Source organism: Pipra filicauda, unplaced genomic scaffold (assembly GCF_003945595.2).
Source record: "Pipra filicauda isolate LSUMZ 115617 unplaced genomic scaffold, ASM394559v2 scaffold580_size271650_pilon, whole genome shotgun sequence".
Classification (NCBI taxonomy): domain Eukaryota; kingdom Metazoa; phylum Chordata; class Aves; order Passeriformes; family Pipridae; genus Pipra; species Pipra filicauda.
In genome coordinates this window covers 45,880-72,452 of record NW_024104732.1, presented here as the reverse complement: position 1 = coordinate 72,452, position 26,573 = coordinate 45,880, and the positions used below count along the sequence as shown (strand labels likewise).

General features: G+C 56.8%; 1 protein-coding gene across 2 annotated transcripts; it reads left to right on the top strand.

Moving 5' to 3' along the window:
- The first annotated feature begins 546 nt into the window (after positions 1-546).
- Positions 547-19,117, top strand: KCNN3 (potassium calcium-activated channel subfamily N member 3). Of its 2 annotated transcripts, XM_027725855.2 has the most exons (9): positions 547-1,349; positions 1,970-2,098; positions 4,309-4,404; positions 7,504-7,922; positions 11,554-11,695; positions 13,174-13,284; positions 14,430-14,557; positions 14,729-14,798; positions 15,186-19,117. In XM_027725855.2, exons 1-9 carry the CDS (start codon positions 633-635, stop codon positions 15,480-15,482), a joined length of 2,109 nt encoding a protein of 702 aa, XP_027581656.1. In that variant the 5' UTR covers positions 547-632; the 3' UTR covers positions 15,483-19,117. The 2 variants fall into 2 exon arrangements, with proteins under 2 accessions (XP_027581656.1, XP_027581657.1); XM_027725856.2 differs by lacking the exon at positions 1,970-2,098.
- The last annotated feature ends 7,456 nt before the right edge of the window (positions 19,118-26,573 follow it).

The window sequence follows — 26,573 nt, the reverse complement described above, 5'->3', positions numbered from 1 at the left end:
TGTGGGGTTGTAGAGGGGGATTAGGGCCCTATATAGCTGGATATAGCTTCATATTCCATACTCTGGATCTACCATCAGCCTGACCCCCACCTTGGGGACATGCTGGGGCACGCACACACACGCACACACGCACACACGCACACAGACCCCTGCCATCCATGGCGTGACCCACCCTCAGGATGGAAGCACACACTCCAGCTGCTGCTTGTAATCTCCAGCCTCTGTAAGGGGATTAGGGGGGTTCATACAAGGGGAGGGGGGATGCCCATGGGGGAACCCAGTGGGTAAAACTGGTGAGGGGTCGTTTGGGACTTGTGCATCAGGGCACACCAGTCCTGGCACCCGGTGCAACCCCATGCACTACAAGTCCCGAACGACCCCGCAGAGATGCAGGAACCGGGGGTGTGATGAGGGGGGGAGATACAAAGCGGGGAGCGGGCGGGGATGATGTCAGCCTGCGGGGAGCCCCAGCGTGGCCAATGGCGCTGCGGGGCCGGGCCAGCGGCAGCGGCGGGGGCGGTGGCGGCGGCGATAGCGGAGAGCGCACGGCGCCCATTCATGATCCAGCGAACGGGGCCGGTGGCCAGTAAAGCGGGACCGGTGCCCTGTAAGGCGGCGCCGGTACCGCCGTTATGGAGACATCGGGGCATCTCCACGATTCGGGCGTGGGGGACTTGGAGGAGGATGGTCGGTGTCCCTGCCCGCTACCGGGGGATGAACGGTCACCGCCGCCGCCCTCAGCGCTGCCGCCGCTTCAACACAGCCTGTTGCACTCCTCGCCTGGGTCGTTACGGGCCCCTCCTCCTCCTCCCGCCGCCCCCGCCGCCCTCCACCCTTCCTCCCGCCACGGCAGCCAGCTCAACCTCGGCGACCACCCAGCGGGCTCTGGGGTGACGAGTGGCAAACACCGGCAGCCCAGCCCCTTGGTCCATCGGCGGGACAGCAACCCCTTCACCGAGATTGCCATGAGCTCCTGCAAGTACAGCGGAGGAGTGATGAAGCCCCTCAGTCGACTCAGCGCATCCCGACGGAACCTTATCGAGGCTGAGCCAGAGGCACAGCCCTTGCAGCTCTTCGGTGCTGGTGGACCTCCTGAGATCGTTGTCTCTCGTGAGGACAACCATGCGCCCGCCACCCACCGTCCCACCCGCCCGCCCGCCCGCCCGGCCCCCACCACCTTTGCCAAGGGGCCCAAGCGCAAGGCACAAAACATCGGCTACCGACTTGGGCACCGCCGAGCGCTCTTCGAGAAGAGGAAGCGCCTCAGTGACTACGCGCTCATTTTCGGCATGTTCGGCATTGTTGTCATGGTCATCGAGACTGAGCTCTCCTGGGGCCTCTACTCCAAGGTACTGATGGGGCCAGGGGGGTGTGTGTGGAGCTCACCGGTGGTACCAGACAGTGGCTGGTGGGGTGAGCATGGAGCTGTTTGCCCCATCTAGTGTCCCACGGGATAAACACAGAGCCATTTGGCTCAGCTGGTGTCCCATAGGATAGACCTGGAGCTGTTTGGCCCATCCAGAGCGCAACAGGGTTGGACAGGCTGGCGGGGGACTGATGGAGTGTCCCCCGGGCCTTAGTGGATGCCGCAGCCACAGGTGTTGGACAGGCAACCACAGGATCGGGGGCTGCCAGGGCTGTGTGCCAGTGAGTGCTGTGCCGAGTCCTGCCCCACACACCCGCAGTGATGGGCACCGACCCACTGAAGTCTGCGGTGCCTGTTGCTGCCATGGTCAGGTGCTCCTCAAAGCGCCCTTGGTGGTGCAGCAAAGCACCCCCTCCCTCCTCCTCCTCCTCCACACCCCTTCCTTCCATTTTTTTTTTCCTTCTGTTTTTGCAGGACAGTGTCTTTTATTTATAATTCTCCCCCCCACATCCCTTCCAGCTCCTGCTCCCGGGCTGCGCTGGTTGGCAGCGATATGAATAACTCTTTGTATAGACATCTGTCATGTTATTTATACCTATCCAGAGAGGGGAAGGCATCGGCACCCGCAGCAGCACCCATGGGCGTCAGAGGGACGGCGCTGCCAAGGGGGATGGGGGGCAGCCAGCGGGGGTCCATTCGCCACAGTGCCACCGGTGGAGGGGAAGGAGCAAGGTGGGAAGGGGGTGCTCACCACTTCCTGCCATTAACCAGCCTGGGCAGCGGGGAGGGCAGTGTGGGTGGAGGAGGTGGAGGAAGGGAGGGATGTGGCTAGGGGTCTCGTGGGTGTAGGGGACCCTGCTGCCTCCCCACAGAGCTGCCTGGTGGGGGGGCTCCCGAGTGCCGTCTGTCCATGGCTGACAGCGACAGTGGGTGTGTGGGGGCTGCAGGCAGCAGTTCCACTGCTCTGTCCGAGGCAGTGGGAGGCCTTGGTGCCAAACTGGCATCCCCGGTTCCCCTGCTAAGGCAGAAGGATGCTTCACTGCCAGAGCCTTTTCCCAGTGATTCCCACTCTCCTTTGGCAGGAGCAAGGCCAAACCACTCTCCCCCACCTGCGCCTGTACCTGTTGAGCCGCGGCCGCCTTTGCAGGCTCCATGTGCCTGCTTGCCTGGCACCGGGGGGACTGTCCACCCTCACCAAGCTGCCAGCAGCACCGCTGCCACGCTCACTGGCCCTGGCACACTGGGCTGCTTTGTCAGCTGGGGAAGACCCTGTGAGTCAGCGCTGCCACCATGCAGCAGCTGTGACCTGCTGCTGCACCCCTGCCCCACTGTGGTGTGAACGCTTGTGCTGACAAGCGCAGGGTGCAGGGGAGTCCCTGGGCCCTTTTCTCCCCAGGCCTTTGGCCAGATCTACAGCAGTGGGGCTACTGGGTGTAAATTCACCCCTATCAGCCCCCGCTGGAAAACCAGAGCTTGCCAGCAGGGACACAACCATGAGCATGGGAGCACCTATATAGGGTCAGGACCAGCTGCTATTGTGCGGACTGGGATGTCGGTGCTGCTGGCACTGGCCCAGCTCCAGCTCTGCCCCATAGCCCCAGCCATGCTACCACATGCTCCCAGCCAGAGGGTGCCAGGGCTGATTTGGGAAGGGAGGACACAGTGGCCAGGGTTTGCCTGCTCCCTGTCTGTCACTCCAGTGTGGGCAGGACAGGGCCTCTCCTGCCTGTGGGACGGCACTGCTGCTTCCAACCACCTGAACGGCACTGCTGGGGTGAAGCACCTTGCCACCCACGTGGTGCAGTGGGACATGTGCTGCGGGTGCCAAGGTCTTGCCCCATTTCAACCAAGATCCCATATTGCTTGCTGCGAGCACGGGATCCTGGAACAGCTCTTTGGACCTGACACTGGCAGGAGGCATTGGTAAATGTAGTGGGTAACATATGCCAGGTGAGCCAGTGGATGCTCGTGCATCAGGCAGGGTTGGTGCCACTGGAAAGGCTCTGGCCAGAGCTGCCTTGCCACATTTCTGCCCTGGAGTTTGCCTATTAATAGCTAGTATTTTGTCCCAGCACTTCTCTCAACACCAGCCATTATATCCACACAATTGTGCGACTGGAGCCAAGTTGTTAACAATGCATCACCGCCTCCGCAGCAAATAGTCCCTTCTCCACGTGCAAACACCCCTCAGGGATGAGGAACACCGGTGAGAAGGAGCCAAGGGAACCTGAAGGCAGCCCAGCACACTGGCAAGCCAAGGAGGGCCTGCCCTGAGCATGTCATGAGTGTGCCAGGTCTCACCATGGTAGGGATGGGGGAAGGGGGTGTGGGACGGGGGCAGCAGCAAGGCAGGTTGGTTTAGGGATAACAACTTGGTGAGGTGCTGCCAAAGCCCTTGCACTGGTGGGGTCAGTCTGTGGCTGCACCCACATGAGCTTACCGGTGTCCAAAGGAGACGGTGAATCCTGTTTTTCCCAGTGGGGTCCTGGGGTTTAGCCACTTTGGCCACCAGTGAATCAGGAGCTGGTTTAATTTACATAGGACTAATTAGCAGGAGGATCTAGGCCACCCATTTGGATGCCATAATATTGGGCTCAGGCTGGATGGGGCCAGGGTGCTGGCGTCACACATCTCAGTGAGGGGAGGCTGGGAACTGCACTCGGCAGAATTAAATTTAAAAAAGAGTTTTGGAGGAAGGGCCCACGGTGCTGGTGGTACCAGTGGTGCTGGATGCCAGAGGTGCCAGTGATGTTGATGGTGCTGATGGTGCCCTCGCTACCATGCCAAGCTGCTCAGGGGTGGGGGCTGAGGCAGCCAAAGTGCTATTGAGGGGGAGATAGTAGCTGTTGGGGGTCAGCACCTTCTTTGGGGTGTGGAGCCCAGGGCCAACAGTGTCCCACAGCTGCACACCCCCTAATGCCTTCCCCACTCTTGCCCTGCAGGACTCCATGTTCTCCCTGGCCCTGAAATGCCTTATTAGCCTCTCCACCGTGATCCTGCTGGGCCTCATCATTGCCTACCACACACGGGAGGTGCAGGTAGGTGCTGGCATCGTCAGTGCCAAGTGAGGGGCTGCTGGGGTGGGCTGAGGGATTTTCCAGCCACCTGGGTGGGACATAGTATCTGAGCTGACTACCTGCATGGAGCCTCCTCCCTCCTTGCCAGGGCCTTGGGGGGGCGGTGAGCCGGGTGCCTGGTGGATCTGCTGGTGGCTGGGGGAAGCTGTGGCCAGGAAGGGCTTGGACCAGCCGAGGTGCCAAGGAAAGCTGTGAAATCCTTACCTAATCAGGGCTGCACATTCTCTTCCTCCTTGGGAAGTTAAAGGGCTCCCAGTTTGTGACAGGAAGGCTGCACTTCCCCACCGTAACTAGCTTCGGCACAATGCCGGCCTGTTTTGGGCATGGGAGGAATGAATCACCGGTCAGGAGAAGGAGCATCCCGGGAAGGGATGTCGAAGCTCCTAGTCCTGAGTGTACCATAATCCCAACTTGTCCCTCTCGGGGCTAGGTGCCAGTGTGGCTTTGCCAGCATCCTGGTCCCTGCCCGCCTCTGTCCCTGCAGCCCCCACTCCAGCTCAGCCTGCCTGCATGGGGACCAAGCCTGGGGGTGGGTTGCTCAAAACAAGTACTTGGGAGCTGTTGGTTTTGCTGGAATAATATTTACCCTGGGGTGGCAGCGGTCAGGGTCAACTGGGCGAGCCATGCCCTGGTGCTCGTGGCTTCCTTTGCTTGTTGTTCCTGGCAGCATGTTGTGCAAATACAGCGTCCACCCTCACAGCCGTCAGGTCATCCCCCCTCTCCCGCCTTGACCAGAGCCAAAATCCCACTGCTGTCCTTCTCCACGCAGAGACTTCACTAAAGTCCTGGCTGCTCTGGCAGGCCAGTAAGACTGGCAAGAAGGGGAGTGAGATTGGTTTGACTCGAGCTGCTCCAGACAGAGATGTGCTGGCTGCTGATCACCCTATTATCTCTTAAGTGTTGTAAAAGCATTGCTGATAATCCAGCTGGGGTGGAGTGGAGCTGCCAGAGCTGTAAATCCTCAGCTTCTTGTCCCTCTCACCCAAGGAGGGGTCTGTTCTCACACGGCCATGGCACTGTCAGACCTCCCAGCCTCCTGGAAACAATGACTTCAGTCTCTTCCCTCAGTATTCCCTCTTCCTCTCTTGCCCAGAGAAGCTGTGGCTGCCCCATCCCTGGAAGTGTCCAAGGCCAGGTTGGAGCAACCTGGTCTAGTGGAAGGTGTCCCTGCCCACGGCAGGGGCTTGGAATGAGATGAGCTCTAAGGTCTCTTCCAGCCAAAGCCAGTCTGTGATTGTATGACCCTACTAATTGTGTTAATTAGTCCTCTGGGATACTTGAAGATCTTTCTGTGCCTCAGTTTCTCTGGGGCTGGGGCACCCCAGCAATGTCTCTGGTGCTGGGTGGAGGCGTGGAATGTGCCATCCCTTGCCAGCATGCCCACTATCACTACAACACATGAAGGAATGCAGTGCTGGTGAGTTTGCCAGTGCCAGCCAAGGCGTTTGGGGAGGCAGAGCCCCCCTTGTCCCCGTGCTTGGAGTGCCCAGGGCTGTTTGCGTGTTTTGGTGAAGCTTTTGTCCCCATGCTGCAACTTAGTGGTTTCTTGGGCTTCACTTGTCTGGAGATGTGGTGGCTGACACACTTGTTCCTTCCCCTGCTGGAGCCAGTGATGCTGGGGATGCCCCTTTGAGTACCACTGGACCACACCAGGTTTCCACGGAAACACACAACGATGCTTCAAAGGTGCAGAGCTGAGAGGGGCTGGCTCAGGGGACACCTGCCTGGATCCCCCCTTGCTCCTTCCCTTACCTGAGTTGGACTATGGCAACCCCCCACTATGCAGTCAAAAGGCCTTTTTCCTCTTGCTAATTTGTTTATTTTAACACCCTTTTCCAGGAAGGAATGGGCTGTCAGCTTGCTAAATGCCTGAGGATCTCCCTTGACAGCTTGGAGCATTTTTATAAACATTTTCTCAAACAAAGCAGCTAAAAAGAGCAGAGCTTTCCCTACAGAAAGGGAGGTGGCCGGGACGGCCATTCCATGAGTCAGTCCCAGTGGCTCCTGCTATCCCCAGGGAGAGCCCCAAGGGCTGTGCCCTGCCAGCAGGGTGGCTGGCACAGGTGCACTGGGGCCTCTGGGAGGGCAGGAGGATTGTTCCTGGGCTCAGTGCCAGCCGGAGCCATGCTCCCCACCCACTGCCCTGGCTGGAGTGACTGCGATAGGTCCTGGACCCCTGGGCACGCTTTGTGCTTGCAGGGTCAAGGACATGGACTGTAGCACCAGCTGCCACATCCCCTTTGATCCCTTCCTGGTGGCATCTTTGCCAAGTGCTGCTTGCAGAGGGGCCCTGAGAACGTTCCTGCTGCTGTGGGTGACACCAGTGTCCCCATTGCACCAGGGAGAAGCCGATGGCAGCCTCAGAACAGACCTGCCAAGGCAGGACAGGGTGGATGACTTCCAGAGCTCTGGTGGCATTCCAGAAAGGCCAGCCCAAGCTGCCATCCCCCCCAGCTCCTGCAGAGACCCTAACTCCATCACTGATGGTGGGAGAGGAGCTGGTGTACCCAGGATGAACCGTCTGTTGCCATGACAACTGGATCCCATCTCTGCCAGCAGCTGGATGCTGTGACTGTGGTGTTCCCTCCCCAAAAATTGCCCTGGAATTCAGGGTGTGGTGGTTGTCAGTGACACCAGTGCAGCACCAGTGGGAGCAGAGGGGCTGGGGTGGCTCATGCTGGTGCTCTGTGGCCCCACAGCTCACCCGTCTCTGTGGCCTGGGTGAGGGGGCCATTCTGGGAGGTGGGCTCCTGCCAGCTGCTGTTTCAGTGAGCTGTCCCCATGTCATGCCTGGGCACATGCTCAAGGCCAGGCACCTTAAAGCCTTCTGGAGTGTCCCCAGCACTGCAACTATCCCTGAAACACACTGGCAGATCAGCAGAGGGGCTGGTGATAGCTCATTCCCACCCTTTCCTACCCTGTCCATCCTCAGTGCTCCTGGCCATGCCACACCCAGCTCCTTTTGGCTCTAGTGTCAGACCCCTGGTGCCTATAGTGAGAGGCCAGTGGGGTAGGTTGGCTGGGGCCACCAGTTAACCACGTGGTTTTGCGTCTCGGTAGCTCTTTGTGATCGACAATGGAGCTGACGACTGGCGGATAGCGATGACCTATGAGCGCATCCTCTACATCAGCCTGGAGATGCTGGTTTGTGCCATACACCCCATCCCTGGGGAGTACAAATTTTTCTGGACAGCCCGCCTGGCTTTCTCCTACACACCTTCTCGGGCAGAGGCGGATGTGGACATCATCCTGTCCATCCCCATGTTCCTGCGCCTCTACCTGATCGCTCGAGTGATGCTGCTGCACAGCAAGCTCTTCACCGACGCATCCTCACGCAGCATCGGGGCCCTCAACAAGATCAACTTCAATACCCGCTTCGTCATGAAGACACTCATGACCATATGCCCCGGGACGGTGCTGCTGGTCTTCAGCATTTCCCTTTGGATCATCGCTGCATGGACAGTCCGTGTGTGCGAGAGGTGAGAGAGGTTTGGAGTGCGTGGTGGTTCAGGATGGGCAGTGGTTTTGGAGATGTGGCATTTCTGGATGCTTGGTCGTTCAGGATGCTCAAGAGTTCAAAACGCTTGGTAGTTTGGGATGCTCAGTGTTCAGGAGGCACGTCAGTTCAGGATGCGTGGAGGTTTGGGATGCGTGGCAGTTTGAAACGCTTGGCAGTTTGGGATGCGCGGTAGTTCACAATGAGCAGCAGTTTGGGATGTGCAGAAGTTTGGGATGATCAGTGGTTCAGGATGTGCAGCAGTTCAGGGTGATGTGCAGCAGCTCTGGACGGTCAGCAGTTCACAGTTTGGGATGCGTGGCGATTTGGGATGCTCAGTGAAGCTGCGATGTCCCAGCACGCTGTGGGAGGGATGCAAGGCTCTGGGGCCTCGGCAGCCACGGGTTCCCCCCACCAAGCCCTGTCCCCAGAGCAGGAGGCAGAGCAGGGTCAGCCCTGTCCTCGCAGCACAGTGCCTGGGCCAGGGGACGGTGTGAGGTGCCAGGAGCCCCAAGAGTGTGGGTGGGGGACATGGAGAACAGCAGGAGCTGGGGGACTGTGTATGGGGAGAGGCCAGAGGTGCCGCTGGTAAGAGGCGGGGCCTGGCTCAGGCTCTGGCATCACTGTGACTGACTGCCATGACAAAACTGCGGTGAAAAACCCACAGCCAGATGGCATCGTGCCAGCACTGGCATGCCTGGTGGGTACCAGTGCATCTCCATCTCCCGAGGGCCTGCCACCACTCTTTATCCACCAAGGGAGCCAGGGGGCTGTGGTGGTGGCATCCCCAGTGCTGTGCCAGCGGGTTTTCTCCATGGCCATGGTGCAAGGTGCTGGCAGCAGATGTTCGTCCCAGGGCACGGAAGGCAGGTCTCCCGCAGGGTGTCCTGTGTCCTGTTGTGGCAACTTTGTGTCATCCTTGGAACTGACATGCAAGGGATTACACCCCAACTGGCATTACCCAACCAGAGTCACCAGGGACACCCAAATTGCTTCCAGGTGCTTGCAAGACGAGAGGAAGGCCACCCCTCCTCTTCCCGGGGGTGAGACCTGTTGCTCTGGTCACCCACAAAGAGGCATTAGGGCAGATGTAAGTGCTGTGGTAGAGGTATAGGATGGTACCCTGAGATTTTCAAGCTTTTACAGGCTGTGTTTGCCTTCCTACCTCCCTTAATGATGCTCTCCTTTTGAGCTGGATCTTTGGGTGCTGCTTAACTGTGTTTGGAGATTGTTGTTAGTGAATCCTAAATAGGGCACAGGCAGACAGGCACCCGGGACGCACACAAGAGGGGTGATCTCACATCTTGCGAGGCTTAGGCAGGAAAACACAATATAAATAAAGAACCATTAGAGACCAAAAAAAAAATCCCAGAAATGACACAGACGAGGTGCTGTAGATTACCAGCACCACAGTTGGCATCACCTCCCTCTGTCAATAGAGTGGCAGAAGCGAACCAAGGTGGTCTGGAGATGCATCAGCCCTGGGGGAGGCAGGACTGAGGGGATGCAGAACGTCTGGGACATGCTCCACGTGAGAGGGACACACTGTCCCTGGGGCATGCACAAGCCCTGGGTGTCACACAGCTCCCACAAGGGCCACCCAGAATGTGTCCCCCTGTCCCCACTGATGGCAGGTTGCTGCACCGGCACTGGAAACCAGTTTTCTCTTCCTTGCAGGACCATTCTCAACCAGCACCTGCCGGGGGCCAGGCAGCTCAGAGGTGGTTGTGTCGCTCCAAGACATCGTCCCCGGGGCTGGGGGTGGCACGGCCGTGGCACGTCCCCTCGGCACCGTGGGCTGCTCCAGAGCCTGTGGGTGCAGCATCCTCCCGTGCGCGCCGGGGGGCCGCAGCTCTCCGAAGGCAGCGAGTCGCTTAGCAACCTCGCCCGCTCGCCTGGCCACCGAGCACAGCCGCCTGCGGTGCCTGCGCTGCCGCCAGCGCTGCCGGGCCTGCCCGCCGACGGCGCGCACGTGCGCCCGCATGTGTGCTCGTTCGTGCAGCCAGCCCACCCCCAGGGCACCCCCGGGGCACCCACCGGGGCTGGGGCTGCCCAAAGCCGTGGGGTTAGTTCAGCCGAGGTGGTGCTGCTGCGGCGTCTGGCGGCGTGGTGCAGGCGGGGGGTGATGCTTGTGTCAGCCACAGCGACGGGGTGGCTGTGGCCTCGAGGGGGGGGGCAGGCGGGCGAGGGGACAGTGGAAAGCAGTACTCAAGTCTGGCTGATTGCAGCAGTCCTTTGGCATGAGCAGGTGGCCCCTCTTCCTGCCCACACCAGCCGTGGTGAGTGCCAGCCTCTGGTTTATCAGCTCCTTCTGCCCCAAGTGCTGGTCAGAAGAGAAAACGTCCATCTGTCCGGCTGGGCTGTAACCCCCTTGTCCAGCCTGATGCTCTCGGGGTCGTCCCCCAAGACATTCTATCCAATGTGATGAGCTGGGCTCAGCCCTTCACAGGGGAATACACTGGCTGGGATAGGGGGTGCATGCCACTGCTGGCGCTGGGATTTTGGGGAGCCCCACTGTGGTTATGGGCTATAGCTCCCCTGGCCAGCTGCCCAGAGCAGCTCTCACCGTGGCTGAGGGTGCTTTTTCCTGCACCAGGACCTCATTTGAGTATCCAGTTACTTGAGGGAAAAACATTTCGGAACAGGAGAAAACCCAACTGCTCTGGGAGCAATGAGCTGGGAGCCAGGATTGCCAAAAGCTCCATCTGTTTTCTCTCTCGTGATTCCATGAAAAGGCTGGGAGAAGACTTGCTGGGGAGGCTGAAGGGCAACTATCCTATCCATGGGGGGACAAAGGTGCTGCCTGCCCCTGCCCAGGGCTCAGGGCCAAGTTCTGCTGCAGACTGGGCCAGGCCCCGCTCTGCTGCCAGGAGTCAACGCTGCATCCCCCAGGAAGCATTACTTGCACATCTTGGCCAGGTTTGCACCAGCCCTGGGGAGCAGGAGATGTCTGGGGCCCCCATGTTTGCTGGAGGAGCTGCAGCCGACGTCCAGGACGGCCAGAGCAGTTGCTGATCTCATAGCTCAGCAGGGACATGACCTGGAAAGTTTGCAGCACATCCCTGAAGCTGCAGCCACTCCACATGTGCTGTGTCTTGAGTGTGTGAGCCATTCCCCTGCACCATCTGAGAGCCAAGTGGATGCTGGAGGCTGGGTAGAATCCGTCCCTGGCGGTTCTTCTGGGGCTGCTGACGGCAGTCCCCTGGGGCAGCACAGCCCAGGCTGCAGCAGCACGAGGAGCAGGGGAGGACGCCAGCAGTGGGGCTGCTGCAGTCGAGGGCTTTGCAGAGCCACAGCTGTTTCTCCCATCAACCGGTTCTCGCCACAGCACCACATGACACTGGGGACACAGGGAGCGGGACGAGGATTTGGTGACAGGTCTGACTGAAAGCAGAAGCCCTTTCCATTGAGTTTTTGCTCTGATTTTGTCCATCCGGGTTTTTCTGCATCAGAAATTGTGCAACCACTGCTGCTATGGGACGTCCTGCTGTGTTGTTAATCCTAAACCCCAGCACAGCCTGTGCCAGGGGAGCCACTGTGCCCAGGCACCCCTGTTTCTCCCACACCCATCCCTGTCCCCTGCTGTGACACTGATGTCTGTGTCTCCTTGGCAGGTACCATGACCAGCAGGATGTAACCAGCAACTTCCTGGGTGCCATGTGGCTCATCTCCATCACTTTCCTCTCCATCGGCTATGGTGACATGGTCCCGCACACCTACTGTGGGAAGGGAGTCTGCCTCCTCACTGGCATCATGGTAAGGGCTGTGCCAAGCCAGCTGCCCATCCCACGGGTTCTGACTGTCCCCATCGCAGCAGTGGGGCCACTGGATTTTAAGGGGACCTATTTCCCAGCTGTTTTGTCCACGTACAAGGTGTGAGGCTTCAGGTCTGAGGTCTCACAGCCTGGAAGCTGATGGAGCAGTCCCAGCTGGTGAATTTGGGGTGGATTTGGACCTGTATTCAGTAAGCGTGGAGGGAGCCACCCACAGTAGGGCCAGTGATGTGCCCAGGGGGAAGAAGGGCCCCTGAGCATCTCTTGGCCATCCTGGTGCACACCGTCTTCTGTCACTCAGAGTGATTCCAAATGCTGCTGTCTCCTGCTAAGAGCTGGAACCAGCTGGAAGCCCTTCACCCCCTGCCAGCATCACTGCTTTGCCATGGCTTCCCTTCCTTCTGGCCAAAACGTCACCATCTGCCAGGGCCTCAGGCATACCTGCTCCAAGGTGTCCATGAGATCTCCCAGCTCATGGGACTTGCCAGCCAGGGCTGCTGAAGGAGTGGCCAGGGGCCCAGTGGCCATGGCTCCTCCAGAGATTTATCCCAACACCCAGCACTCCGGCTCTGCCCACCTTAGCTCCAGGCCCTGGGGATGGAGCCATCCCTGTTCCCAGCTAAGGGCAGCCCCATGAGAGCCTTCAGCCATGGCGGCTCCACCATCAGGGATTAATTTTATATTATCTGCAAACCTTTGATCCATCTCAGATGAAGCCAGTTCTATTGGTGGGAGCCAAGCAAGGAAGAACAACTTCCTATGGGTGGGGGCCATGCAGCGATTCCCAGCAGGGGAGCAGCCACTGGCTTGGCCAAGGGGGTCCCAGTGCCACAGGCTCCCAAAGCTGTCCCCCAGCCCGTGGTTACTTTGCAGTGAGACACCATCCTTCAAAGTGGCCCCCACCCCCAGCACAGCAACCCCCCCCCCCCCCCCAGGAATGCAGATCCTGTACCCACTGAGGCTGGGGGGTCTACTGGGCTTCCCAAGCCACGGCACCAGGGGTGGTCGCCCCACCAGGAAGAGAGAAATGGCAGGAGCTGAGAGAGTGCCAGGCTGGCATGGCTCTGCCAGAGCACTGGCTGTGGTGATTTGCGAGGTCCTGATTTGGGGCCCCTTCCCTGCTCTCACCGAGGTCGCCTGGTGCTTCCCCACCGCTCTCCCACTCTCCCCTCTTTGGAGTGGGGGGCTCCCCATCCTACAGGGCACCAGCATGGGGCAGATCCCTGGCCTGTGGTGGCACAGGCTCACCACTGACCTTGTCAATAACCTTGGTCTCTCCCGTTAATTACCCAGTCCCCCATCAGCTGCTCAAGGACACCCAAGCTCTGTGAATATCTCCTTGTTAGGGTAGTGGGGAGGGCGTGTAGCTTTAGTTAATTAGGGGATTGCAAGGGTGAGGGTGTAAGTGCTGCTGTTACAAGAGGGTGACAAACCATTTCCCCAACTGATATCCCTGAACAGGGTGCTGGCTGCACGGCACTGGTGGTGGCTGTGGTGGCCAGGAAGCTGGAGCTCACCAAAGCTGAGAAACATGTCCACAACTTCATGATGGACACACAGCTGACGAAGCGGGTAAGGTGCCATGGGGGGGCAGCAGGAGCCGGGGGCCATGTCATCTGCCAGGAGCTGGGGATTTGGGATACCATGGCAGGAGGAAGGTGTCAGCACCTCTGGGTGTGGGTCCTGTGGGTACCATGGTGGAAGAAGTTGTCCAAGTGCGATGGGCGCAGCTCAGGTGCAAGAGTTATGCTGAAAGCAAACACCATCAAGCTCTGTTCTGGGAATTTATGCAATGCAGGATGCTCAGTTACACCCCAGAAAGGAAAAGCCTATTTTTTTTTTCCCTCTTGGAGGATACAGACTCCCTCCTTTTGCAGAGCATGATCTCACTTCTGTTGGTGTCAGGAGGACAACCGGATTTTGGTAATTCAGTGCTCACTGCAGACAAGAGCCACGCTGTGAGGCTCCTGCCATTTCCATTCCCAAGGAGGGACATAGAGCCTGCAATGGGGGATCTATGGGGTTGCTGTCATGCCAGGGTCTGGTGTCACATCCCTGGTAACATGTGGGGGCTGCAGGACGTCTCTGGTCTCAGTAGCCTCATCATGGCAAAACATTGGCAAACCAACAATGGCATATGATGTAATGAGAATGGAGCCCCCAGCAGAGCCACATCCCAGCCAGAGCCCTGACACCGCAGGGACAGTCAGGACCTCAGTGTGACTGAGCCGGAAAAGCAAACAGCTGGTCAGCCCTCTCCTCTGGCCATGGATATGGATCTCTCGGCTCCATGCCAGGCAGACGGCAGCCAATTCCTCCTGGAGTGAGAGCAGCAGAGATGCGGTTTAGCCGGGGAGCCTGCGGAAGTCGCAGGACCAACCGGGACCTGCCAAGAGTGGCAGATGGATGCAGGAATCGAGAGAAACTTTGGGATTTTTTCTTTTTCTTGAACCTTAGGGTACAATTTCACATGCAGGCGAGGAGCCCAGTGCTGAAGCATCAGTGCAGAGCAGGGCGGTGGTGTGGGTGCCAAGAGCTCTGCCTGCCCTTGCTCTTGCTTGAGCTGCCCATCATTCCTTGAGAGGCTGAGCGCCTCACTCCAGCTGGGGCCAGTCAAGTGCTCTTGCGACACCAGTTCATGGCAGAGCCAGACAAATGTCTCTGTGAAATCCCACATGCTGGGGCCTGGTGACCTGCAGCCAGCTCTTGTTTTGCAGATCAAGAACGCGGCAGCCAACGTCCTGCGGGAAACGTGGCTCATCTACAAGCATACCAAGCTGCTGAAGAAGATCGACCATGCCAAAGTCAGGAAGCACCAGAGGAAGTTCCTACAAGCCATTCACCAGTAAGGGACCACACACTGGGCTGGGGGCATGCTGAGCCCTAGGTGAACTGAGGCCTAGTCCTTGGCAGGGGTGTGGGGACAGTTTTCCGTTGCCTGGGATGCAGGCAGCTCTCCAGCTGCACTTTGAAACTGGGTAGGTGTGCAACCATGTTGCTCTTTCCTTCTCCCCAGGTTGCGGAGTGTGAAGATGGAGCAGAGGAAGCTGAGTGACCAAGCCAACACCCTTGTCGACCTCTCAAAGGCAAGTCCCTTGTGGCTCAGCCAGACTACCCGAGTGTTTCTCTTCACTCAGAAAAAGTAAAGCAAACTGGCTGACCACAAAATACTCCAGCTTAGTTGGTGTCAGCCAGGAATAGCTGCTGTGGGATGGCTGCCCTTGGAAGGCAGGAGGAGATACTCATACACAAGCCAGGGGCTCCCTGCACTCACTTTTGCAAGGGGTGCCACTGCTCAGCAACACAGGGCTGGCAGAATTTCCTTGCTGTGACGTCCAGGGATGAGCCAAATCATCGTCACAGAAGCCTGGGAACTCTCGGGGCTAAAGGGGTCAGCTCTGCCAGCAGCAGCAGCACTAACCCCTCCAGCCATGGTACTAACCCCTCTGCTATCCCCTATGTCCCCTCCCCAGATGCAGAACGTGATGTATGACCTCATCACCGAGCTCAACGACCGCAGCGAGGACCTGGAGAAGCAGATCAGTGGCCTGGAATCCAAGCTGGAGCAGCTCAGTGCCAGCTTCAACTCCCTGCCACTGCTGATGGCTGACATGCTGCGACAGCAGCAGCAGCGCCTGCTCACTGCCGTCCTGGAGGCGCGGGGGGTTGGAGTGCCAGTGGGCACCCCCCAAACGCCTCTCTCTGAGAGCCCCATTGGGGTTAGCTCCACCTCCTTCCCCACCCCTTACACAAGCTCAAGCAGCTGCTAAAATGCAGCCCCTCAGCCCCCTGTGGACAGGGGAAGCAATTTCCATACAGGTCAGGAGGTCTCCGTGAACTTTCTTCTGGTCCTTGAACCGCTGCAGGACCCTTCAGCCGGAGCCGGTGGGACCAGCAGTGCCGAGCAATGCTTGGAGCTTTGCCAACGCCTTGGTATCGGGAATCGCATCCCTGTTCAGGTGCCTCTACACGTGGTGAAGGAAAGGGGACAGGAGGTGACGCCTCGGGCCAGCCCATGCTGTGGCGTCTGGTGGCAGACAGAAAACCCACGCTCAATCTCAGGTCTTCACATTTGAAAACAAAACAAAACATCAAGTCAGAAGCACTGAAGCAACGGAGACACCAGAGGGAGAGTTTTTCTCTGTGGGGCACTCCCCTCTCACCACCGCCAAGCCCCACCAGGCGGATGCCAACGTAGGGATTCCTTACACAGGCTCTGGCTGATGCTGCCCACGCTCCATCCCATATCCTTGCCAGGACCCACAAGAACCCCCCCCCTCACATTGCCAGCTGGGTGACGGTTCCTGGCTGTAACCTGCCTGGGGGGGTTCTCTGGAGCTCTGAGTGTTTTCTGTCCGGGGAAGAACAAGGGACACTTCTTTCTGGTCCTCAGTGTTTTATCCTGTCTGGAGACATGTGCCAGAGCCGGGACAGCAGTGCCTACAGCGTGCAGGGCCACGCAGGGCTGCCCCTGGCCAACGCACCGGTGGCCAGTGATGGGGCTGGCGGGCCAGCCCTGGCGCCAGAGAGTCTTCAGGTGCTCACATCACCGCCTTCTGGGAGTCCCCCAACACTTTGAGAAGGCAGTGGGTTCTTTGAGGCAGCCTCAGAAGTACTGGATGGAACACTCCATCAGCTCCAACCATCTCCACTTGTACCAGGAACATCCACACTCGAGCCCAGCTGGCAGTGTCAAATCCACTGGGGCCAAGCGGGACCTCACTGGCAAGTGATGTGGTAGCCAGGGTGGGTGCTTCATCTGTTTAAAACAAAGCCCATCGCCTTCATGCCACTTCTGCTGGGTTTGGTGGGGAGCAGCAGCACCCTCTGGAACCATCTCGGCAATGGCACTGCCACCCATGCCTGACAAAGTGCAGCCCCTCAGGCTCCATTTTACTTTTTTGCTGGTGTTCAGCTTCCTGAGGTACCCTGGGCATCATTTGGCTGCTTCTGGAACCAGCTACTTTCAGTTCTTCTTTCACCTTTTCTCCCTTTTTCCTCCTCAGTTCTGCTTTCCTGAGTCCATGCATGGAGCCCTGCAGGGCTCTGACTCTGGGGCTGGTGTTTGCTGCTTTCCATGAAAACTCAGCAGAGAATATTTATATGTTTTTAAACAGATGAAGGAACCGCGTAATTACTCTGTGCTATTAATTACACCTCACCCAGCAGTGTCAGTAATTGTAATCAAAGTCACTGTGTTACTCCAGGTATACTCAGCCTGTAATGTTATTCTTTGTAACTTTTTCCCTTCCATAAATAACGCTGGATTTTGTGCACATGTAGGGGCAGAGGCACACCACCCTCTCACACCACCACCTCCCCACAGCCAATGCCGAGGAATTTCTTTGCTGCCGGTGGTGTGAGGTGGTTATACTCCTTGTGCCCTGCAATTAGAGTTGCATAGAAAACAAGCAGTAGTTAGTGAGGAGGGCTGCCAGCCCACTGGCCCCAGGAGGAGGAGGACGAGGAGGAGGAGGAAGGCTGCAAGGCAACAGCAGGAGTTCTGTGACATTAGCTCCCAGTGCTGCAGAGGTGTTGGTAGCAGGGGAGCAAGTATGGTCATCCCCATCCTTCATGTGGCCATCGCTCCTGGTCCTCGGCCAGCAGGAGATACTCGGCTTCTGAGAACTAGTTGCTCTTTCAAGCTCTTGTAATTAGTGTAATTGATCTCCTAGGATGGCTGGGAGTGCCTTGGCAGCCCCCCAAGGTCTATTTTTAGCCCAGCTGCTGCTCCCTGTGTGCCTACGGGTGCCCCCCAGTCCACCTTGTCCAGCAGAAGCTCCTGCCCATCTCTGTTGGGAGGTTTCCAGAGTAACAATGGAGAAAAGGTTACAAATTCTGCGAAAGAGCCTGAAATGCAGCATTTTCCCTGGCCTGCAGGCAGCCAGTGGAGAAAAATGCTTCCTGGGCCTCAGATAGAAGCAAACTGCCCATGGAATGTAGCTGTGCATGGGGTGAGGTGCAGAAACGTGTCCTGGAGTGTCAGAGAGCCAGAGGAAGTATAGATACTGAAAGATCGATGTTGCCAGCAGGAATCCAGGAACCTCCCTACAGGCTCATGATCAAGTCTGGGAAATCCAACCAAGTGAGACAAGAGGCCTGCTGTCAGCTCGCAGGCCTTGAGGTGCTAGAGGGGGGAAGGACCATGGCAAGAGAGTTGGGATCACAACCGGAGCAAGAGACCCTTGTCCTGGAGCAGAGCTGCTGCTGTCGCAGGATTTTGACAGGGCTGGGGAGGTGGATCCCTGCACACCCCACACCCTGCATCCCCTGGCCTCATGTCAGCACAACCTGCACCCCAGTGACCCTTCTGCCTGGGGCCTGGCAGCCCTGGGTCTGCACCCTATGCCCTGCATCTTGCATCCTACCCACCCCTGCACCCCCATCCCACACTCACACACCCCCACCCCACCCCCTGCATCCTGCACACACCTGTATCCCCATCCCACCAACCCCTGCATTCCCCATCCCACACCCCTGAACTCCCATCCCAACCCCCAGAGACCCCATCCCACCCCTTGCAGCCCATGCACCCTGCAGCCCCCACCCTGCACCCCTGTATTTCACCCACACCCATGCCAGTGCCTCAACACTGGTGCCAGTAGCCCTGACCCATTGCCGTTGGCACTGGATTCCACCAAGGCCAACACTGAGACTAACCGCCATCCAGCCCTGCTGCCGGGACTGCAGGCCACGGGGAGGGCAGGCACAGAGGAAGCCATCAGTGCAATCCAGCCCAGGGTGCCCACCCAGAGCCACCCTGCTCCCTGCCAGCAGCTCTCGGTCACCAGCAGCCTCAGCTGGCAGGGCTCCAGTGCCTGGCTCCAGTAAATGCTCCCCAGCTGGTGCTGTCTGCACACCTGAGATCATCCCTTTGGATGCCCCAAATGGCATCGGGACAGAGAGAAGAGCTGGGATCAGTGACTAAGGTGGAGGAAAAGCACAAGAGCAAAGCTGCAAGTCCTAATCACAAAGAGATGCCGACCTCCTGCAGATGGGAAGCATCCGACCCCGTGCTCCAAAAGGGGCCAATCCCTGACGCCCCTCCAGGACCCACCTAACCCAGCCAGTCCCATTTTTGGCACAGCCTTGGGGTTTTTTTTAGCTCCACGACTCTCCTTCCTGCGCCGCCTGCAAGGAAACATCCTAGAAATACCAGAAAAATTCCACGTCCCCTCTGCAAACTCATGGACGGTTCTGTCCAGACTTAAGGAGCTTTGACCTGGGTTTGCAATTTGCCTCTGTACTGCTCGCTTCTTTTTTAATGATAGGGGAAAGCATAATAGTTTATTTTAACTATGAAATATATTGCTATATTATAATGGTTATGGTAACTTTCAATTATGCTTTTGTACCCAACACAGTTGTCGGCAGGCAGCGATGCCAGGCTGCTGCCAAAAATGTCTGTTTCTGAGTACAGCTGCTGCTGCTGGTGAGGATGGAGGACAAGGGGCAGGGAGGGGCATGGAACCCCAGTCGTTATCCTTCATCCCCCAGGTGTTCATTCCCATTACCTGGAAGCTAAGCTAACCTCTAGCAGATCTGGATCCGTGTAGCCCACTGGCACCAGAGTTTTGCTTCTCCCTAGGAAAAGGTCTGACACCCTTTTCTCCCTGGAAAGCCATCCCCACCAGGTTGTCTCCTCCAACTGAAGGAGTGACTTGGCTCCCTGAGGAGCTGTGCAAGAGTCAAACCTCCCCCTTTCCTCCAGAATGGAGGCTCTTGAGGAAACAGTGGTGGCAAAGCGTGCTGCTTCCCTCCTCTAGCCAGGCTCTTGGCACATTTCCATAGAATCATGAAATCGTTAAGGTTGGAAAAGTCCCCTAAGATCGTTGAATTCAATTGTTAACCCAGTACTGCCAAGGCCACCACTAACACATGTCCCCAAGTGCCACATCCACACATCTTCTAAACCCCTCCAGGAATGGGGACTCCACCACTGCCATGGGCAGCCTGTGCCAGGGCCTGACCTCCCTTACGGGGAAGAAATTTTCCCAATATCCAACCTAAACCCAGTACAACTTAGTGCCATTCCTCTTGTCCCAGTCTCTTCTTCCACATAACAAGTGGACATGTCCAGTTCAGGCTTCACTCCCTGCCCTGGAGAGCTGCAGCTTTTGCTCAGTCTCAAGTTGTGATGGCGTAGGAAGATGAAACCTTGAGCATGAAAGAGAAATGCAACAAGGTTGCAAGGACTGCTCCATCTCAGCCTTCCAGCTGGGAACAGGCTGTCCTGAGTTGTGGCTGTCCCATCCCATAGAAGTGTTCAAGTCCAGGTTGGACAGGGTTTGGAGCAACCTGGTCTAGTGGAAGGTGTCCCTGCCCATGGTGGGGGCGTGGAACGAGATGAGCTTTAACTTTCTTCCAACCCAAACTGTTCTGTGATTCTGTGATTCTGTGATTCTATGGACAGCTCGAGCCTCAGAGAGCACCTCTTCCTTACCTCTAGCCCCTGAGCTGCTGGACCTGATCCCCATTGGATCGTAAGTCTTAAACTGTTCTTTGGCAGCCCCAACACTTCTTCACGGCCAGTCTTCACATATGGAACATGACATGTCCGGGAATGAGCAGCACCTATAGGATCAATTCCTTTTGCTTTTGTCCAGAGAAAGCCTAAAAGCCCCTTCACTGGCCCTTCCCAATCAGAGCTGCAGTCACTGCCATGCTGTCACCGTTATCACCGTCACAGCTGTGCTGGCCTGATCCTCCCAGGCCAGTCAAACCCAGTAGGGCCCTAGCAGCAATGAGCTGCCTTGAGTTCTGGAGGCTCCCTGCTGGACCCCAGAACTGAAATCTCCCCACAGAAACCAGCTCTGATGGAGGAGAGGGGCTGGTTCCTCTAGGAGGCCAGGGCTAAGCCTCCGCCGCTGCCAGCTGAGTCTAGGGGTGCCAGGGCATTTCTGGAGTTCTTGGCCCTCTGCACTGCTCTCCCTTGGGCTTCTCCGGCCCAGCATCTCCCTGCCAGCTCAGAGCCCTGTGCCATGGCCACCAAGTATGTTTGCTGGGGGGGAGGAGATTCCTCAGGAGCTTGAGAAGGGGAAGATGCTGCTGCCAGGCTCTACACTGGTCCCAGCTTCTCCTCACTTGACTCCAGGCTCCCTCCTGAAAGGTATCCAAAGGCCTGAAGGCTATAGAGAGGGGCTTTTGCAGGAGAGAGAAAAATCTTCTCCGTGGCATTATTTATTTTCCTGTGGGATGAGCCACCTCAGAGCCCTGTGGGGCACTAGGCAGGGCTCCAGAACCACCTGCCTGGTGGGTGCTCTTGGCCAGGGGCTCTGGTGCTCCAGGTGCTGCAAACTGTGCACCCAGCTCTGCTCCTTCTTCTGCCCAAAGTGTTCTTCCCCCTGCTGGGGTCTCGGCGCTGCTGACACGCCTGCCAGCGGGAGCTGCTTGCGTGTCTCTGTGGTCAGGATCTGGCCCTGGGCTCACGTCCCTCCTTCAGGGCCAGTCTCTTGGCTAGGGGTCAGGAGCGAGGACTGGCCTATGTGACAACAGCCTATCCCCATAGCATTGCCATAAACCTGAGCTGTACCCAGAAACAGGCATGTTTTAAACTATGGCTTTAACCTGTTCACTGTAAAAAGTGCCTTGGACTTTAATCTGAAGAGGTCAGTAACTATAAGTATTTACCTGTGCGGGTGTGTAAGGATGCAGTTCTCTGTGCAGAGTTACACACACAAATATATGATCTATACGTACCTGTGCCTTGGCCCCTCTGTTCCAACAGCCGTGGGAGCTCTTTTCTTTCTGCTGCTGGGGCTGGAGGTGCAGTGATATCGGAGGCGCTCCTGCCGCAGGGACCCCTTGCCAGAGGGAAACTCTGCGCTGCAAGGGTTGTGCTGGGTGCAGCTCAGTGGAGCTGATCTGTCCTGTGCATCCCCAGGAAGCAGTTCTGTGCTTCTCCATGTCTGTCTGCGTGCTCTGGGAAGACCCTGGTGAGGGGATACATCCCCATTCCCTTGCAGAGGGGTTCCGGGGCTGGGGTCACATCTCTGGACTGCCCATGCCAGGAGCTGCTGGGCACTTTGTAAAACCACAGATGCTTGTTTTATGGGAGCAGCAAGGGGTTTTCCAGCCACCTTCTCCCAAAAGGGAGTTTTGGTTCCCATGTACTTGGGCTGTGGCTGAAGGGGGGAGCATAGGAGGTTGATGGTGTGGCAGATGCTCTTTACCCTGGCTCTGCATTGAGGCTCCCCATGCTCATCCAACTATGCCCAAACGTCAGAGCAACACCCCTCACCTCTAAAGAAATGAGGATAAAAGTTATCTGGGGTGCAAAGGGTGCAAAACCAACTTTCCCAGAGGAAATGCATTGGTAGAGATAAGGGGAAGCTGGATCCTTCCCACCAAGCACCACTAAATCCAGGCAACAAGTCTTTCTCAGAGCCTGGCAACACAGCGCCACTGTCTAAGGGACTGGTGCCCCAAAATCCATTCCCATATATGTGGGCCAGGGGGGTGCCAACAGGAACAACTCCCATGGCTAAGCATGGCTATGACTGTTGTGAAGCCAGTAGAGGAGAAGGAGGAGGAAGGTGGTGTGCAGGAGTTGAATCATGATGAATTGATAAATTGGACTTTTTTGGTTTTGAGCTAATACCTCTAAATCCTAAAAATACCTCCAGCAGTCCGGGGGACTCTCTAATAGGTGATTAAGCCCCTGGAGTTTCATTTCCAGTATTAATGGCTTAGTACAGCAGAGCCCTACTGTACAAAGGCAGCTTTAGTTCTGATACTGCCCACGAAGACAAGGCAAAATATATTCAGGCTTTGTGTGCAGCATGAAATCTGTTTTTAATGGCTCAGGATTAAAGCTTCTCCAAAGAGAAAGGGAGTCATAATCATAAAGTGGATTTCCATCTCCCCATGTCCATTTGCCTTTTGCTTTCTCAGTCCCAGGAGTGAGAAGGAGGGAGACAATGCCATTGGTGTGAAATTCTGGGCATCTTCACCCAGTTCAGTGCAGTGTGTCTGCAGCAGCACCGGAATGTGCATTGCCAGGAGGGGAAGTGCACTTTGGAGAAAAAGAGGGGGGAAAAGGGAATACAAAAAGAAAGTAGCTATTGTTTTGCTCAACGGCTCCTTACAGATAGAAGTTTTTATAAACAGTGGGAAGCTACTGGCCTTCCACAAGGGAGGGGAAAACCCCAAGCAAACAGCTCCACAAGGCAAGGGTTTGAATCGGCATCTGCCTGCTGGGAGTGAGCAGGATGTGGGAGGCAGCTCTCGGGGGCGAGGGAGGGGCAGGCAGGGAACAGGGGCTTTGGATCAGGCTCTGCCTTTTCACGCAGGCAGGAAAACTGCTGTGGCGCTGAGCTACGGCCTCTGCATGCCAGCACTTCCCCAGTCAGGAGCTGGGAGCCTCGCTCCCTGTGGAGAAGCTTTTGCTCCCGAGGGGATGGGGTGGGTGGTGAATGAGGAGATGTGGCTTCCAGCTGGACAACCCAGATCTGTTCCCCAGCTCCTGAACCCAGGAAGGAAAACCTCCAGGAAACCCCCTCCTGTACTTGCTGCAGAGCTAAAACGAGCTGGGGAGCTGCTGTGCAGCTGTTTCCATCTCAGATGCACTCCTTTTCCAAGGCTGCTCCACTGCTAATTCATCTCCCCAGCCTTGGGATTCCAGGCACCAACAGGCTCATTCGTTACTGTTAATTATCGGTGCAGCGGTGTGAGGTCTGCAGGCCAGATCACGCCTTCCAAGGGGCCTGGGTAACATCAGCCAAACAGCTTGGCTCTGCCAAAACAGCTCCTGGGTCCTCCTGAGCCCAGAAAGGGAGCCCTGCTCCTTCTCCAGGCCATTCCAGTAGGATTCATTAATCGCTGGAGCCTGGGAGGGTGCCACTTTTGCAGGGTCCCCTGCCTCGTGGTGACAGCAGGGCTGAGGGTCCCCTGCCCAGGGGTGACAGCAGGGCTGGGGTTGCGTGCAAGGGCTGCTGGGTGTCTTTTACCTTCTGGGCTTCCTGCTCAGCCGTAGCGTTTGCATATCGGCTTCCTCTTCTCTCCCTGCAATTCCCGGGAACACCCATGAAGGATGCAGCTGCCTGATGAGGTGCCAGGCTAGTGTTTAATGCTATTTGTGTCCCCGTGCGTACTAATGGGATGGAAGAAACCACCTCAGTTTCCCACAGCCTGCTGGCCTGGTGCTCGCACTATAAGAAAGGTTTCTCAGCAGGGACTGGCTGGCAAATGACATTTTGCTACTTAAATGGGTATTTTGGGGTTTCCTGCTGGGGAGCAGCAGCTGTGCTGGAGCAACAAGAGTCATCACAAGCCAGCTGGTGGCGGGGGCTTTGCTGCAAAACCTGTAGAGAAGTTGTCACTTCATCCACGATGATATTTCAATAGAACCAGCGACCCAGGGCCAGGAGTGGGGTCCAACTCCTTGGTCTGCTGCGGAGAAGCTGTAGGGGGACAGGAGAGCCCCCACAGCCACTGTACACCAGAGGAAGCCCTCACACGTGTCACAAGGACCAAGGAATTAAAACCATAAATTGGCACTTGAGATGTGGTCAGGTGCTGCAGGGGGTGAGGTTTCACGTCACCACCTAACCTGGAGCAGCCAGTGCAGAGCCTGGTTTCATGGAATCACGAACTGGTTTGGGATGGAAGGGACCTTAAAGCTCATCTCATCCCACCTCCCTGCCATGGGCAGGGACGCCTTCCACTAGACCAGGTTGCTCCAAGCCCCGTCCAACCTGGCCTTGAACACTTCCAGGGATGAGGTAGCCACAGCTTCTCTGGGCAACCTGTGCCAGGGCCTCACCGCTCTCCCAGGGAGCAATTTTCCCCAATATCCCATCTAATACTGCCCCTCTGTCAATGGGGCATTCCCCTTTGTTCCCTCCCATGTCCAAATTCCCTCTCCAGCTCTCTTGGAGTACCTTTAGGCATCAAAAGGGGCTCTAAGGTCTCCCCAGAGCCTTCTCTTCTTCAGGCTGAACTCCCATTCTGTCTCCATAGCAGAGGGGCACCGGCCCTGGGAGCACCTCCATGGCTTCCTGTGGATTCTCTCAAGCAGCTCCATGTTCTTATGTTGGGGCCCCAGAGCTGGATACAGCCCTGCAGGGGAGGGTCTCCAACCCATGCAAGGTTTTGGATCTCCATTCAACACTTAAGAGGCAAAAAGCAGAGAAGTCATTTTACTGCAAATGAAGTTGAGTTCTTTTCTATTTGAAAAATAACTGGATTTGGGTGAGAAGCAGTGAGCAGTTCCCAAGGAAGGTCAGGCACAGTCACAGAAATCCCCATGAAGTCTCAGCTACTCCAGATAATCCCACCCAAGCCCTTTGCTGCAGCTTGGTGTGCAACAGACACTGCCATGACTCCATCCTGCTCATGCTGCCTCAAAGAAAGTTGTAGGAGCTGGAGGCTGCCCCTTTTCTCAGGTGCGGAAGAGGCACTGTCAGGCTCACATGATTCCCTGTGGCTCCTCTCCTCCTTCCATGCCAAGCTGCATTGGCACAGGGCCAGGGAGGATGCTGCTTGCTCTAAAGCTGGCACTGAATGTTGGTTGAGAGCAACAGGTTTTGTACTAATTAAAGAGGAATCAATTAGGCTGTAAGATATTCAGCCACCTGGTGCTTCTGACTATTTTTTCCTGCTCCTTCTCTTTTTTCCTTAATGTGCTGCTGCTGCCTCCAGGGAAGCCATGAAAAGAAGCAAGAGACATTCCAGTTTCTTGCTTTCTTTTAGATTAAAAAAATGCTGTTTGGGAGGAAATCTGTGCCAGGCTGACCAATTACAGTGCTGTACATGCCCCTGTGATCTGCAGCCGGCATCTCCTCTGCCATCCATCACTCCCTCCAGACACCCTCCTGCATCTCCAGCAGCACGTGGTGCTGGCTCTGGCAGCAGTTCAGTTTGTGCTGCATGAAAAAAGAAATCTGCAGTGAATAAAGAAAAAGCAGCAAAGGAGGTGTAATGGGATCCCGTGGGAGGCACGAAGGAGTCCTACATGCAAGGAAGCCCTTTGGAGACCCAGCTGTGCCAGGCTTTCCCCTGTGAGACGGTCCATTAGAGTCTCTCTGTGCTCAATAACACATAAATCAGGAGGAGCAGAGAACAGCAGCCACTGCCTCGGGCAGCCTCCAGTTGGCCAAGTGCTGACCTTGAAGAAAACGGGGGCTTTAGCAAGTACCACAAATGACACAGGCGAAAATCAGGCACTGGTGTGGTGAGGAGTGGCAGGGGAGCAGGGGGGAAAAGCCCTGTCCGAGATGCACAGGATACTTTTACCCTCAAGTTGATGATTTTCCCACCTATGGCTCTGCCTCGGGGATGGATTATGAAATCCTTTCAATTTGTCTGAGCACACGATAAAGCCCTCTTGCAGATAAATCTGATTTAATATTAAATATGAAAGGGCAAAAAGGGGAACCTGGGCTTTGATGGCAATGTAAAGGTCACAGGAGGGAGTATTAATGCCATGTCAACTGACACATATTAGGAAGATCTTTGAATTCCGGCTTTAGGGAGGATTCATTAATTCAACTGATTCACTCCCTGGGAACCACATCAGATGTGCCAACTCAGAGCAGTGACAGGAACCCCCTTCTCCTTGCTGGTCCCCCTCCAAGAACAAGCTCTGAGAGGTGCTGCGTGGCTCATGGTCTGTCCAGGGTCCCCCCTACCCCTGTCTGACCCCCTGCAGCAATGCTTTGGCCATCACCCAAGAGTCGATACCTTGGTAAGGGAGGGGCTGACCAGCCTGGAGCCCAGACAGATACAGTGTCTGAAGTGTGCTTTGAGCGGCCAGTCTTCCCACAGCCCCTCTCCGAGCCAGAGGAGCCACTGGCCATTGTGGAAGGGAGGAGCCACTGGCCACTGGAAGGGAGGAGCCACCAAAGGGTAGTTTTGGCCGC